This window comes from Stegodyphus dumicola, chromosome 6, assembly GCF_044657685.1.
Source record: "Stegodyphus dumicola isolate Sdum_Otavi_A_Nest chromosome 6, ASM4465768v1".
NCBI lineage: Eukaryota > Metazoa > Arthropoda > Arachnida > Araneae > Eresidae > Stegodyphus > Stegodyphus dumicola.
In genome coordinates this window covers 222,434,615-222,452,289 of record NC_140773.1, presented here as the reverse complement: position 1 = coordinate 222,452,289, position 17,675 = coordinate 222,434,615, and the positions used below count along the sequence as shown (strand labels likewise).

At 31.0% G+C, this 17,675-nt stretch overlaps 1 protein-coding gene across 2 annotated transcripts in view; it reads right to left on the bottom strand.

The window, feature by feature from the left end:
- Window positions 1-17,675, bottom strand: part of LOC118185483 (hexosaminidase D-like) — a 53,423-nt gene that overhangs the window by 33,619 nt on the left and 2,129 nt on the right. For both annotated transcript variants that reach the window (XM_035355343.2, XM_085819575.1), the window contains exons 4-7: window positions 11,836-11,945; window positions 3,863-3,950; window positions 3,685-3,763; window positions 85-170 (exon numbers count right to left, since the gene is read on the bottom strand). In XM_035355343.2, coding sequence (XP_035211234.1) covers window positions 85-170; window positions 3,685-3,763; window positions 3,863-3,950; window positions 11,836-11,945 — 363 coding nt within the window. The remainder of the gene's footprint in view (window positions 1-84; window positions 171-3,684; window positions 3,764-3,862; window positions 3,951-11,835; window positions 11,946-17,675) is intronic.

Below are 17,675 nucleotides of genomic sequence, written 5' to 3'. Positions count from 1 at the left end.
ATTTTAAAGCAAAAGATTGGATATATCTAATGAACAGCAATTGAACTACTAAAACCATTGAATTTTATGTTCAGTTTTACTTACCTCATCACCACCAATATGAATAAATTTTGAGCTAGGATGGCTATCAATTATCTGGTTCACCATTTCAAGGACAATAGATTCACTTTCTGAAAATTAAAAAAAAAGGGGGAACCCTTAAACAATAAAACTGTTCTTACTAAACAAATCATTTTGGGCACTATAAAAAAATCCTTAAAGCTAACAGATAAAAATATTCCACAACTTAACTGATTTCTTGTTCTCTTGAACTGATGAACTGCAAATATAATTTCATCAAATACATAAAATCTCCCTATTTCATGAATTCTTTTAGTATTACACAATTTTACACAAAGATTTAAAAGTTTTCTTGTGAAATGTTTTAATGCATTATGATTAATTTTTATACTCTACTAACCAAATAAATAACTCCAATAAGAAATTTTATTAATGGCACTGTATTTATGATACCTAATTTACTATCATAAGAAATATGAAAATTGAACATTACCATTGTAAATCATTATCATATTCACTAGAATTGTACATTATCAATCATTATCATCACAAAATTGTACGTAATGCATATGTAAAGCATGTCGATTTTTGTAACTATAATTTTTATTAAGGTTTCATAGTCAAAATACTGAGAAAAAAAAAATAGAAATTAAAATCTGAAGGGGTTCAGATCTTAACAATTGACTAAAAGGGAAGTTTAATATGGTTTATCTGTAGAAATTATTGATAGAGATGGTCCGATGGAATAGCGAAAACTTTTTTTTTATATTAGATAAATATGCATTTATAATAACATGAGAAAATTATACATCTTCTGTATATCTAAAATGTGAAAAAATATATAAAATGTAATTCTATGAAAATATTTGATGTTTTTAGTTAGGTATATCATGAATTAAATGCATTTTTATTTAAATCAGAATGAAAATTTTAAAAATGGTATTTTTATGAACTACTTCAAATGTTTTTGAATGATCTAGTTTGTTAATTAGTAACAGACAGATTAAATATAAAAGAATGATATTTTACATTTTTTCCAAATAGCAACAGACTCAAATGAAAACTGAAACAATGAATTAAAGTAAAGCAACACAAAATCATGTTTAGAGATAAACGGCTCTTTTAGGCAAATAGGTAGCATCTTATTTATACACTGAACATTCTCATTGTGATCACCTTCCCCAGGCAATTATGTCTAGAAGTGACAAGTATTTCTGAAAATATGCATTATCACTGCATCACTTCTCCAAGAAAATCAAAGTTGTTTTAAACCATGGGTGATAATTTTACAAAGGGTTTACTGTATATCTGTACAGAGACAGATAAAGAAAAGGTTTACACATTGTTAGAATGATTAGTGTTAAATCTGGCTTTTTTTACTATAAGCCTGCATTGTGATTTATATGACAGAAAGTTTTTCGTAAAATTTTCACAGGTATTGATTTCCATTCCATATCCTCTACTTTCCAGAACTCATCAACCGTTATGGGTTTGCAATCATAAAGATCTCTTTTCAAAGGATCAAAGGCACAACAACCCATAGCTGAAACATTAGAGGACATTAAAGGAATATATTGAAAAGGTACATATGCAATACCTGTACTAGTCTTTATTTTTTTCAAGGAACACAATGGTGTTTTTCAAATTATGCCTTGCTGATTTGACTTAATGAAGTTATCTCTCTGGAAGGCAAATGTAATAAAGAAATGGAACTTCTCCTGCAAATATCTGACGTAAAACTTTCTCTTGATAATATACCAAGTTGATTTTCACATTTTTTGCCACTCTTCTTATTTTTAATTTTTCACTGTAAGAAAATCCTGCAACAATTCTAAACCCCTTACTGAAACTTTCTTTGCAATCAGATTTGTATTTTTTATTATTTTTTTTTACTTTTTGATAATAAATAGAGCTTTTTTTTTGTTATAGTCATTTAAGCAAACCCATGCTTCATCAAGGAACACAATGTATTTTCAATTAGCTCCAGGTACATAATTTTCATAAAAGGTTCCACAAAATGTTCTGCACTGAGATACGTGCCTCAGCAAAAGCTGGTGAATATTGCTTTTTAGCTTTTTTAAGTTGTACATCTTGGTTTATTATTTTATTTATTGTTGCTATAGATGTATTTAAAGATTGCAATTTATTTCTGGATCAGCAGATTTTCTTTTGTTGAAAATGATTTAACTTTAAGAACATTAGAAATAATATGTACCTTTTGTAAGTATTTGTTTGGTGTTTTCGTTCAGTACAGAAGTAATGACAGATGGTTTTCCCCTTTTGAATTAATGATGTTGCTTATCTTGCATTTACAAATTTTAATATCGTGTATTTCACAACACTAAATTATGGAATAGGAATATTTCACTTTGGAAAGCACAAAAACATATTCTTCAATCTACAGCTTATTTACATGCGACACTTAGGAAAAAGTATATACAGTCAAAAGTCTTTAATCCGGACATCCATAATCAAGAATGATCTATAATTCGGACCCCAAAGCTACAAACTTTCTGCGCATGCATCAACGCATGCGCATAATATGTTTACGCATGCGCGTTTAATGTATAACGGACGGTATAAGCTAAGCTAGAATTATCTAATTATCTATTTCAGTTAATGTTGCAGATTGCGTTGTTCCTTAATCTTTTAATTGGATCCGGCTTATTATTTTTTTCAGAATGTTAGAGCAATTTTATAAAAGTAAGCTTGAACTTTCGATTATGTCAAAAAGAATTTCCGATTCTGGAGCTACCAAAGGATCTACAAAGCAAAAGCATGTTCCGATGTCCATCAAACAAAAAGTGGAATTGCTGCAAGAAATGAATAAAGGCATATCCTTTGATTCTCTAATCATTCTGAAATATCTTTATCAATTTCACGCTGCTCTGCGGGGGGGGGGGGGGGGGGAGACGCGGCGCGCAATGAACTGGAAGTTGATCTATCAGCACTATCCTTATCTTCAGAGCAGATGTTTTTATTTTATTCAGCTTATAATTCCTTACTAAATGTACTATTTCATCTCGATGTACTGAATACACATCAAATAGTTTTCTGGTTGTAATTTTCTAATTTCGACTATGCGTAATGTATGTTTTACACATGCGCGGATTGAAAGAAATGTTTAATAAAGTACACAAATAAATATAAAGCATTTTTTTTGTAAATTTTGATACCCTTTAGATTATAATTTCATAATTGCTCTTTATTTCATAAATTACAGTTTCATATTTTTAATTTTATAATTTCTACATGCCATCTTACCAGATTTAAACTGATGATCTATAATCCGGAAAAACCGATAATCTGGAATCGCCGAAGTCCCGACGAGTCCGGATTAAATACTTTTGACTGTATTTAGAAGTAGCAGAAAATTTCAAATAATATGTTGTTTCCAGAAATTTTTATTCCAAAGCATCTGCTTTTTTCAAATTCTTCACTGAAATAATTCTAAAGATGTGTAAGGCATTTTATCTATTAAAAAGAAACAAACATTTACACATAAAAAATATACTTTAAAAACAAATTAGAAGAGGCATATTGGGAGTATCGTTTTTTAATAATTGAATAAAATACTTAATGTGTATTTAATACATATTAAGTCTCTTTTTATAAATAGCTTACTTGGATGTGAAGGACATAAAGCATTTGGATAGCGTTCAGCTTCTCTAATTTCATAGTACTTGTCATGTTTCAATAAAAACTGTAAAATAATGCTCATTGAGTCAATAAGGCATTCTGAGGTATAAATTTAGAGAAATGAAATAAAGAAGAAGTATTCTCCATATATATATATATTTACCTCTAAGTGTCCAAATGACTGAACTAAGGGAACAACTTCTAAATCATTTTCTGCAGCCAATGACTGAATTTTTTGTATTTCTTCCTTACTGAAACATTGTAATAAAATGGCATTATGATTACAAATTTCGGGGTAATATATTTTTCATAAGAATGCAGAAATTTTTTGGTGCTTTTCCATTTCACCTGCACAGGCAATAAAGTCACCAAAAATGATAAAACCAACAGACAAACAGAATATTCCCGCTCGTAATCTTTTACACCACATTTTCAAAAGAAGTCACGGCCATTTCTTATCAGACTGATCGTTTCTTTCAATACTGGCACACAACTACATAAAAATTTTACCAGATGGTAATGCTGTAAGGCCATTCACAATAATGAAGTCAATTAGAATGCAATCACACTGCTCACCCAAAGGGAAAATGTAGAAAAGGCAAAGTCAAGAGTTAAATTCATAAATTCTAAAGAGAATCCAATAGCAAAGTAAAGTACTGTGTTATACATAATTTCTGTGTAAGCAATACATATGAATTGAAATAATTCTTGCATTTAAACTTGTATTTCCTAATAAGATTTAACTTGAAATTAATGTAGATAATTACTGAGAGAATTAGATTTTTGTAGTGTAGTTTACGCGAGATGAGATCACTCGGGGTCACGTGATATGAACCGGCAAATTAGGATGTTCTACCATGAAAGCATGGTGAATTCGTAAATTCTTGTCTTTTACCTCATGTCAAAAATGGATGAAAAAACAATGAAAATTTGGGATTTGTTCAGAACAGAGGAAGAATCTGTCAGTTTCTTTCCAGCGAAAGGCATTTTGCCTAAAATTGCTACTAGTGATGATAATCATGAAATGAAATTGTATTTCGGAGATGAAATTCAATGACTCTGCAACCTTTCAACTTGCAATGGTAAAAGTAGTATACGGAAAGGTGTGTGTCATCAAAATTGAGTTTCTTGAAGTGTGTGAGATTTATTTATGGTTGGGGAAAGAATTAACTTCAGTTAAAAGTGTGAAAATTATGCGACGCACAAGCATTAAATCACAGTTTCTTTAATACATCGCTTTTTGACTTATGATGTTTCCCAACCCCACCTCCAAATTTTTGTACTTGAATTTTCATTTATATTTTTGTTGGAAATCAGTCACAGAAGAGTTATGGACTGGAATAACTACATAAGTGAGGTTTATGCGGATTCTTTGCTTAAACATCAACAATGGAAAATAGGAGGACCTGCTATGATCCTTGAAAGTATGTTCACGGGCATCAAAACAATGCAGGACGGATTCTACCACAACAGTGGATCTTTGGAGGAGTTTGCTGTGAAACAAATGAATGTTTCCTTGTAAAGATGCCAAACCAATCCATGAGTATTATATTCGATGCAATTAAGGAAAATGTCGAAAAATAATATATTCCACTTCGCGGAAATCATACTGCACTGAAAAACTGGAAGAGGCAAGTTTCAAACATTTCAAAGTGAACCATAAATACAATTTTGTCGATCCGGAAAGTGGAACACGTACATAAAAAATAGAAAGACTGTGCGGTAGTGCCAAATGGCAAAATAAGAAACAGAGGAATGGCATGTCATCATCTGGAAAGTTATCTCACGGAATTTATGTGGCGAAAGGAAACAAATGAGTCATTTGAAAAAAATTTAAACAATCTTAAAATTTTTATGCCCCCAAAGTAAAAAATTATTAGAACTAACATTTGTTAAAATTTTTTATGTGTTTCCTGTATGTTGTGGTCAATAAAGTCTCCTTGGCGAAATTTGCGCCTGCGAAATAGAAAAGTACCAATTTTTTAATTATTTTTAAATGTAGCATTTTAAAGCATAAAAACTGGTATTGCTCAGATGAAATTATACTTAGATGAAGAAATAAAAATGTTGGAAATTATGAAATAAGCACAGACAATTAAGACACAGAAATAACAAAACAAACAAACAAAAAAGTATGCTATAAAGCACAAAGAAATTATTATTTTAAATAGTCAGTTTCTAAGTAATAACAATATCATTAACTCAAATTTTAAAAATATCTTCTTATACTCATATCTTCTCGTACATTATGCTGGGAGAAACGAATTTCAAAATAAATAAAAACTTCAGTTTCGGTAAATTTGTACATTTAACAGAAATATGCTAAAGAATATAACTGTTTAATAATTATATGAAACAGGCCTTTATGTGGCTAGCCTTTAGTCTGGTATAAAACTAACAAATACATTCGCAGAAGATTAAAACTAACAAAATTGAAAATCAAATGCTGAGCTAATAAACAAAAATTTTTGGTTTATTACAAAACACACATCATTCCTGAAAATGTAAGGAAAAATTAATGCTGTTTATAAAAAATACAGAAATAAATAATAAATATGAGTATTAAAAAAATATGAGAATACAGTAAAATATTAAGCATGGAAATTTACACGTAAACAAAGCCTAATGTTGCCACACACTAACTCATAGATTCTTTACTTTATATGATTAAGATACATCACAGGATTATTTATTCTACTAGCTTATTCTTAATGGAAAGATAGACATTATGCGACGCACAAGCATTAAATCACAGTTTCTTTAATACATCGCTTTTTGACTTATGATGTTTCCCAACCCCACCTCCAAATTTTTGTACTTGAATTTTCATTTATATTTTGAAAAACTTTCCAGACTGATGTGCTATATATATAATAAAGTTAACATGTACCAGAAAGGATATTAAAGCAGTCAGATTGAGATATTCCTGTTACACAGAAACATATATATATATATATATACATATAGAAGAAACACATTTTGTAATCTAAAATCTTTTTCTGAGGAGCAATATACAAAATTATCAACAAGTGCCAATGTTCCAATACCTTCTCTACCAACTCTTTGAATGAGCCTCATCACCAAGAGTAAAACTGATGATTTTGTTTATTATGGTATCCTCACCACACAGCCATCTGAATATCAATTCTTCAAGTATTCTTCCAGCCTGACTTCTCTAAATATATACTCTACCAACTCTTTTGAGCCTTATCAGGAATAGAAATTTTGATGATGATGTTTATTGTGGTATCTCCACCATCTGATGATTTGAAGATCATTTCTTCAAATATTTTTCATGCCCAACGTCTTTGTATACATTAATGTAAGTATAACCCTACTGTTCCTCCCTTTTGGTATGACCTTCAGGTAAATTATATGAAAAAAAAAAAAAAAAAACCCTAACATGAAACATATTCGGAATTAAATTATTTTGCCTAACACTAGGCTTCATTCAGTATATTGTAGAAACATTAGGTATTTTTTAAAAGTAGGAGAGATGAAAAATGAGCAATGCCCTCACCGGGACTTGAACCACAGACCACTCAAATATGCGTCACGCGTGTTGACCATTACACCACAGAGTCATGCTGGCAGTGGAGAATCATCATCCACCTATTTTTAGTTCAAGTGCCACTGTAGAGACATTAGGTATTTTTTAAAGTAGGAGAGATGAAAAATTAAGAATGCCCTCGCCAGGACTTGAACCCTGGACCTCTCAAATATGCGTCACACGTGTTGACCATTACACCACAGAGTCATGCTGGCAGTGGAGAATCGTCATCCACCTATTTTTAGTTCAAGTGCCACTGTAGAGACATTAGGTATTTTTTAAAGTAGGAGAGATGAAAAATTAGGAATGCCCTCGCCAGGACTTGAACCCGCCAGGACTCAAATATGCGTCGAGCGTGCTGCCCCTTACGCCACGAAGGCATGCTAAGAAGGTGGGAGAAATACCTTATAATATAATTGACAATACCTGAAAATAAGAGTACTATAAATGCATGTTTCATAATTTTGGGTTGTGTTATAGACAACAATAGCTTGGGATTTCCTTTGCTAATTAGCCAAATGGTATAAATCTGTGTGAAATAATTTGTCCTTGGTGCTTGTGTTTCTAATTGCAAGATCTTTATGATTTGAGTAAACTGACAAATTTATGACAGGCTATTAATGAAGATCAATCAGCAGATTTCAGAAGAAAAAAATTTGTTATGGAATTCTCGCCAGAGAATTTTATCAAAAGATTTGAGAATAATACAATTATCTATCAGATTAGCATTTTGTATCTTCATACAGAAGTTGAGAGAAAAATGTGTGGGTGCTTACCTAGACTTGAAGAAGAAACTGAATGGTGATCCAAACTTCTTAACTAAGACTGTAATTGGGAATAAAGCTTGGTACTATGATTTAACATAGAAACAAAATAAGTATCAAACCAATGGAAGGATTCAAATTCATAAATATTCAAGAAAGCATATTAAAACTGATAAGAAAACATCAAGACCATCAGTCCATCAGATTAGCACTTCGTATGTTCATACAGAAGTTGAAAGAGTGCTTGCCAAGAATTGAAGAAGAAACTGAATGACGAGCCAAACTTCTTAACTAAGACTGTAACTGAGAATAAGGCTTGGTTCTAATAGTTAACATAGAAACAAAACAAGTATCAAACCAGCAGAAGGATTCAAATTCACAAATATTCAAGAAAGCATATCAAAATTGATAAAAAACATCAAGACAATGTTGATTTGCATTACTGATATGAATAGAATTATACACACAAAACCTATTTCTATACAACAAATAATGAACTAAAATATTAATCATAATATTTTTCAATTACTGTATGACAGCGTGTTATGGAAATGGCCAGAATTGTAGAAAAATGAGACTAATTCTTCTACTATGGCAATGCTCTTCCTTCATGGTTGTATCCAATCAACAATACTTGCAAAGAACATGATGCTTGCAGCTATCTTAAACACTAAATTTTACTCCATGTGATTTTTTTTCCTACTCCCATGAATAAAAAAAAAAAGTTCTCAGATAGCTGTAATTCAGCAAGGTGGATGAAGTGCGAAAAAATATGCTCCATGCATTGAAGAGTATTCAGGGTCAAAAGTCCCAGAAATAATTCCAATAATGGACAAACCCTTGAGACAACTGTACTGATGCTAGCAGAGAATACTTTTAATGGACTAAAATATTTAAATGTAAAGTTTAACATAACTGTTTAAAAGAATAACTGTGGACATTGCTTTAAAAAACTCTTGAATGTTCACAGATATTGTTTAAGAAATAACACTGTTTGAAAATAAATTATTATTAGCACTATTTAATTTAGATTTTATTAACATTGTTTAGTAAAATTACACTGTTTAAAAAATAACACTTTAAAAAAAATTAGACTTAGTTTAAAAAATAACTGTGGAAATTAACCGTAGGCTGTGTAACTTACATTTGTAATACCAACTCACAAACTTTTTCTTTCAAATTTCATTTCAAGTGACAAGTATTAGCGAAGCTCCGGTTTCTTTGTAGACAAAGTTTTAAAATGTATTCTTTGATTTTAGAGCACAAGCCTGCTCAATATCTCTCCATAAGGTATATACTGGAGTATTATGCTTTAAAGTTCTATTACAAAAATTAAGTACAGTCAATTCCTGATTTATTGGTGGTGGATGAACCAAGTCCAATCTTAAGAAAAAAGGTTAGGAATGGTGTACTAGCATGGTTGTTATGGCAGATAAGCAGATAAGTAGGTCATAATGGAAAAATTGCTTTCTATTTTGAATACTGATTTAGTTTTTGCAAGCAATGCAAAATTATTTTGTAGATAAACTGCTTAAAAAACAGAAAGTTGTTAATAGTATTTTCCTGTTAACTGTGATGTAAGTTGTTCCATTTTCTTTCTTTTTCTGCTCCCCTCCCTCACACTCAGATTAACAGTGGATGAAGTTAAGGGAGTGACTGGAATTTCAATTTTTTCCCCATCAAGTAACTCTGTCAAAGGAAGAGACTACTTGGGGGGGGGGATTCAAAGTTAATTCTGTGATGCATTAAAGGTGTACATATTTCATCATTAATAATTAAAGAACAAAAAATGAAAACAAAAAGACACGTATATACACAGCTAACATGGAGCTATATTAAATGATGTTTCAAAGGATGTTTCTTAAATTTTTCAAGTCGCAAATATAATGGGATAATGTTTTAAAGGAAATATATTTTATAACTTTTTTTTTTTTTTTTTCCTTTTAGCTTATCAGGTATATATAGATATGTTGCCGAAAATACAACCCATCATTATGATTCTTTTGGCAACCTTAGATTCTTCTAAAAAGGTTAGATTTTTATTTCTTTTCTAGCTAATGTTTTTTTTTTTTTTTTTTTTTTTTTTTTTTTTTGGTAGGCTAGGATGTATAAGGGACTAAGATTCCCCGCTTTTTAAGTCAACTTTAATACTCAGAACATATATTGCAAGTAGGGATGAGCACAATGGAAGAATATGTGGAAACACACTATAGCTTGTCTTCTTACTTATCAGACTACATATGGAGGCAGAGACAAGCTGAAGGAAATAATCTGCTTGATGCCACTATGAATGCAACTGCCAAACAATATACACTAAAAATTAAAATTGAAATAATAGCTTTCATTGCCAAAAAGTATAAACAGACTGTATGAATATAATGGCAAAGCTTGAATAACCAACAAGTACCAAATTTATTATCGTTTTTAGTAACTGAATTGTCATTTCTTACACAGAAGATTTGAGACTGTAAATACACACCATCAAATGCAGTAATTATATATATAATTTCAAAATGAAGTAAGATGTTAAAATGTAAATTAAATAAAAATTTTAGTTCCAGAAAATATAAAGGCCAACCTAGTTTTATATCTTCATGAAACTGGAAAACTGAATTACATATATTTAAGGGCACACTGTTAAGAAACATTAGCAAATCAATGAAAATCTTAAACACCGCCTAAAAAGGAGATTGAAAAAATACAAAGTGTTATCAAAATGCATGAAAAAATTAATCTCCTTTGTTCAAACACTTGAAACAGAACTTGTCAAGAGAAAAGTGTTTTGAATCCCATGAACTCAGTTAATTAATGAGCTTCAAATACACGCTTCACTGCTCTTGCAAATTTATTAACCACATTTTAGAATGCAATTTCAAACAATTCTCAGTGCGCTTACATCTTTTCCCTACATGCATTTATACTCAAAGTAAACAAAAGAGCATAAAATAAACTAGACTACATAAAACAAACAAAATAATTAGAAATGTAAAGGAGCAGAACTTACTTAAAAATTGTGAAATCTTAGTGATACAACAGATAGTAAAACAAAATAAAATAAAAAAAGACAGACATGAAATAAGCTGAAAACTTCTAAAATAAGCAAGTGAATAAGTAAATGACAAACCTGTCAACTGTCAAATTACCCAGCAGAAAACAGGTCAAGCTCAATGACCTGAAACACCTAGTTCTTTTTTTTTTTTCAAAAACTATTTAAGATTGTAAAAGAGTACAATAAATTAAATGTCGGAACTAATAAGCTCATAAGTAAGAAAACTTACTGTGGCCATCAAGACTTCATAACTGAAGAAAAATCAAAACTCCAAGGTAGAAAAATCAGTTAGAAACAACACTTGCAAAAAAAGGGGTTGCCCAAAAATAATGAGAACCCCGGCTAGTGGGTGTACCAGTATGTGAGAAAAGTTGCTCCAAAGATTGGAAATGTAACAAGGGTCTCTAACAGAGATGAAAGAAAAACAAATAAAATGTCTGCACTTTCTACTACACCCCATTCAACGAAACCATCTTTTCAGCTTTGGGTAATAATTTTCACACATATATGAAAAATTAAAAGTATTGCACTTCATTCACTTTATGGAAATTCTAAAATTTTGATTTATTTAAATTTCATGCAATAACAAAATAAACGAATGCATACACAGAATGAAATCATTATGCATATACTTATAATACATAAGCAACTAAAATCAGAATAATTTTCTCACACTCTTTCCTGGTAAGAGTGAGTTCAAAAATACCCATAATTTTACATTTCAGCTTATTACAAGTTCCACATATTTACACAAACTAAGAAGATATTTTTACCTGTATACATCTGGCTGGCAAACAATTTGTAGATCTCCTTGATAAGGAAACATATCTTCATATTCAATTAAAATTCCAGTTGCTCCTAACTTTTTTAACAGTCCAAATATCTAAAACATCAGTAAACACAGAAAAATTGATTACACATAAATTACACTTTTAAAGTAGTTATAGATTCTAATTCAAAAGTCAAACAACAAAAATCAGTGTTATATTTACAAAATTTTCACAGGACTAGTTTCGATGGTTTCACAGGACCACCATCCTCAGCTGCAAAACCGCAAAAGTTTGCGGTTTTGCAGCTGAGGATGGTGGTTTGGTAAAACCATCGAAACTAGTTCTGTGAAAATTTTGTAAATATAACGCTGATTTTTGTTGTTTGACTTTTGAATTAATATTTATTCAGCATATTAATGTGTCTTAATTAGTTATAGATTACTTAAGTAAATTTATTTATTTATTTAAGTAATATATGATAGTATCTGCTTATAAAAGACTAATTTTAGCTTTCAATATTTGGTAATATTGATTTATTCACTTATAAAAGTTAAGCGTGTTTCTAAAATCTAACAGAACTTTTAAGCTTTAAAGACCATTTTCATAGCTTTTAAAGAACATTGGTTCACTATATTCAGAGATCATTATATACTTACTGCTATCATGACACCAGAGAGCAATTGATTTTTGTAACTAATTTTATTTTGGATTTGATAGTTGTCCCAGTAATCTCCAAATTAGCGTAATTGGATAATTGCTTTCTACTCAGAGGCCCTTGATATACTTCCTTCAAGTGCTTTTACAGAAAGTACCCTTCCAGGACACATATTTTCCATCCCTCCTTTCCTTTCATGAAGGAGGTCCCTACTCCATTTTAACAATGGCTTGCCATAAAACCATAGCTAACGTAAGAATGGATACAAGAGCTCATCACTGCTAATCCTCATCTAGTACAACCTAACAAAAAGTGAAATGACAAACTGCTACTGAATGCAATATTACTTCCTTCAACATTACAAATTAGAAGGAAAAAAATCTTTTGCTGTTGATGAAGATGGCCTTCAGATCCAAGAATTACAAACTAGAGCTAACTCTTAAGCTAAAGAATCCCTAGGTTGATGTGTCCAATTAGAAAATAGCAAATGTGAGAAAACAGAATCCTTTCAACCTGAAAAGGCAGCGGGAAACATCCCTCTGATTATAACTTCAGACTTCTTAGCTGACTCGGAAGTTCTGAAACAGAAAATCAAAGATATTTACATTGGCAAAATCGGAGGAAATCAGAAGAAAATACTTTTCAAGTTTTTGATCCTAATGACTATCTCAGCATGATTGAAGTCTTTCGAGAAGAAATAGTTCTATATCATACTTTTCTCATGAATGTTGATAAACCAATTATGTATGGCCATATTTAGAGGAGGAGCTGAAGATGCCGCAGGGCCCCAAAAACTAAAGTTTCAGTTTATAAATAGAATACAGGGTGCTACTTCATTTTCATGGCTGTTGTATTAAATCACCAAAGTATGTAACAAACGATACTTTCACTTTTATGAGTGAGATGATAACACAATAAACATTTTTCAGTTTAAGCATTGTATAAAAACTTTCACAATTTTTAATTTATTGAGGAGTAAGGAAGATGCTGTCCTGTTTTACAAAGAAAAAGATATACAATTACCTTACAGCTGAATATGAGCAAACAGTGACAAAATTAAACTATGTGTAAATGAAAGTATGTGGAAGGGCAATGAGAGACATTATAAACCAAAAAAAAAAAAAAAGCATTCAATCAGACAACTGGTTCCAGAATACCATTCCTAACAGAACTTCATTTCCTCTACTGTTGAGCAAAGGAATTAACATTGCTTAAGTAGTGCAATAAACAGCTCAACATCTGTCAAAATATCACGATTGACTAAAACAGTTTTATGAGAGAGGTTTGTTCACTAGATTTACTTTGACAACCTAAAGGATGAATAGGTAGCTCTGGAAAAAATGTTGAAACTCACGAGAATTTGTCATGTGATGAAAAAAAAATTCTGGCAGGGCACTTTCACAACCGTGGATACTTGCGCAGGTTATGCCGAAAGAGTGGCGAGTGCTTTCTTGATTAAGTTCAAAATTGGGAAGCACTGATATCAATAATTGTAGACCACATAATGGAAGTCTCAATAATATATTCACATTGTTGGTGAACCTATCGTAGCATTTCATGCATGCAAATGAGAAATGCATTGCATCAGCTAATTAACAAGAGGCACACACCCCATGTGTGTTTTTATACCACAACATCTCTCTATCTTCAGAGTCTTTTTATGGCTCTTCTGGGAGAGAAAGTTTGCTACATTGCTCCAGGCACAAATTTTGTTTCTGTAGGTGGAATAAATTATATTTTTATACTTAATAGTACCACTCCATGCAGCTTCATTAAAATACAGGAGTCGGATCAAACAATGCACACCTGATCACTATAAAACAGATGAGTTTGAAAAGGCTCAGCCATTTAATTTTCTTGATTCAACAATGGGTGCTCACACCTCAAATTGGAAAGATTGTGAGTTCTGTTGAATGGTGAAACAAAAGAAAAAGGGGGAACAGCTTGACATCATCTAGAGACATATCTTTCCGAATTCACGTGGTGGAAATTCTTTGGGAAAAATAGACCTTTTGATGGCATATTGAAAGCCATCATGGAGATATGGAAGCCACAACCTATATGCAAGTAGTTTAAACCTGGCAATAATCTTGGTATCACTTTGATACTGGGGGCCATGAAAATTAAATAGTATCAAATACAGTTACAGAAACATTATTTTTAGATAAAAGTCACAGCCTCTCCCTCTTCTGAAATTAAACCGTAGCTACAGGCATGTGATTATATGAGTTGTAAAGAAACTATAGAAAAATTATAATATTGATATTATAGAAATTATAGTATTAATCTCATGGAAATTATAATACAGTCAAAAGTCGTTAATCCGGACTCGTCGAGACTTCGGCGATTCCAGATTGATGATTTTTCCGGATTATAGATCATCAGTTTAAATCTGGTAAGATGGCATGCAGAAATTATAAAGTTAAAAATATGAAACCATAATTTATGAAATAAAGAACAATTATGATCTAAAGGGTATCAAAATTTACAAAAACAACAACAAAAAAAAAAGCTTAATATTTATTTGTTTACTTTATTAAACATTTCTTTCAATTTAAATTGTTTAAGTTGCTTCGTTATTTATTTGATAATACATTAGCTTTAATTCTATAAACAGACATAATTTCTTCTTCAGTTACAAAGTTCCACTGTTCAAGTCCTATAATTGCTGTGTCGAGAATACCGACTAATTTGTCAATCGAAATTTTTTCGTTTTCAATAACCTCTGTTACTTTCTTCGCCATTGGAAGCGAATTATAATGACGAGGAATTTGATTTAAATCGTATCAAAGATGGAGTAATAAGCCAAATAAAATAAAAACATCTGTCCTGAAGATAAGGATAGTGCTGACAGATCAACTTCCAATTCATTGTGCACCGCGATGCTAAAGATAAACAAAGTTTAGATAAACAAACGTTAAAGTTTAGATAAACGAAGGATATGCCTTTATCCATTTTTTGCAGCAATTCTACTTTTTGTTTAATGGACTTCGAAACATACTTTCGCTTTGTAGATCCTTTACCTATTAGTAAATATATATCAGAAATTCTATTTGAAAGTTCAAGCTTACTTTTATAAAATTGCTCTAACAGTCTGCAAAAAATAATAAGCCGAATCCAATTCGAAGATTAAGGAACAACGCAATCTGCAACATTAACTGAATTAGATAATTTAAGCTTATCTTATACCGTCCGTTATACATTAAACGCGCATTGGTAAACGTATTTTGCGCACGCGCACATGCATATTCGCAGCCGTAAAGGTCTTACGCATTATAGATCGTAAAGGTGCGGATTATAGATCATTCCGGATTATGGGTGTCCGAATTAATGACTTTTGACTGTATTGATAGTATAAAAGCAGATCTGATAGAACTCAATATCTTAGTCATCAATTTTAAGCAATTTCAAAAACATAAAGGTGGTATTACGATTCTGTTTTCACGTTTCCTCACTGAAGCGAAACATATCGATAGAAAAAAATATGTAAGAATGGAAAGAAAATATATAGTATCTATGAGACCTAGATGTCCATGTACAACATATGAAAATCGAGCCCAAATCAGTGCCATAAATGTAAAAGCTACAGGCACATCTGCAACATTTATTTTTAATAAAGAAATATGTCTCAAATGCACTAGATTCCATGAAACTTTCATATGTAAAAGAGATAAAACAAAAGCCAAAGCATTCTTTTAATGCTTCAAAGTATTCAAAGTCATTTATAAATAAGATAAGCAGTTAGGATGCAATAGGCAATAACAAGCAATAAGATGCAATAGGCATAAGCATCTTATTTTTCAAATCTTGATAATGCATTTTAATGCAAATCATCATATGATTAACATGACTGGGACTATTAACATCAAAACTTGTTATTTCAATAGTAATGGGCCAAAAGGAAGGAAACAAAAGTCACCAACGATGTCATTTAACATAAAAAATATGATGCTTTTATGGGTTAAACATATCGATAGGAAAAAAAATCATCTCACCTACTGTACTTATTTAGACTACTTCTGCAATCATTTACAGTGCAACTAGAGATGAACACCTTTTTATCATAGCTTATAACCATGTTCATATATAACCACCATAACTTATGCTCATTTTATAATTCATCAGGTAATAGTTTGAGATGGCAAGATCTGCAAACTCTGACCAGCTTAAACTTTGCTACAATAATTGCAGGAGATTTTAATGCCGAACAGCCTACATTGAACACAAGATATAACAATACACTGGTGGACTTCTTGATAACTTTGCATTTAACAAAGACCTCAGAATTCTTAGTCCTAAATTCTCAAAGAAATATCATTATAATGGAACTGGTATGTTTTTATATTTTTGACATCCTTACACTCAAGCATGCAAATCAGATTCTTTTCCATGAAATAATCAAAGAAGTCCCTCGTGATTACTATCAAGAGAAATTCAATTTCTATAGACTCTACTTTCCATTAAAGATATTAAGAAATAAAATCAAATGGCAATACATTGGCATATTACACTAAATAGACATAAATAGCACTCAGTACAAAAATTCAAACTGCAATCACTAAATTCATCACTTCAGTTTCTCATAATAACCCAAATTCTCTTACCTGTCTACATCCTTGATAAGGTAAAAATCAAAAAGTCACTTAGATGGAAAATTACCAGAGATCCACTTACAAAATGCAGAGTTAGCCTTATCAGAGAAATTCAGGTATACAGATCAAAGAGTTATAGTAAAATAGACAGTCAAACTATTTATAGTCAATAGTTAGTTATATCAAATAATCAGAAATATAAATAAACTAGAAACTCTTTATCTCTCTCCAAATTCAATATATTCAATTTCAAAAATTGTAAAAACACAGACCAATTACATCAGTCTAATTTTCCTCTCTGATCAAAGACCTTCATTCTTTGACTAGTACACGGCTTTTTACCTTAAGTTTTTGCTAACATATCATCACATATTCCACTGGCAATCAGTAACAAAATTATAAATTTACAAAGTAGAAAACATTCTGCCTAAAGGAAAAAAAAACAAGTAAATATGGTTTGGTTTTATGAGATTACAACAAAGCCTCAAGGGCTATCTGCCCTAGGGATGGTATGCCTTCGTGGAGGACTTTCAAAGGGAAACTGGCTCATATACATGTTACACATGGAAAAAAAAAATGAAAACACCCATGCAGCC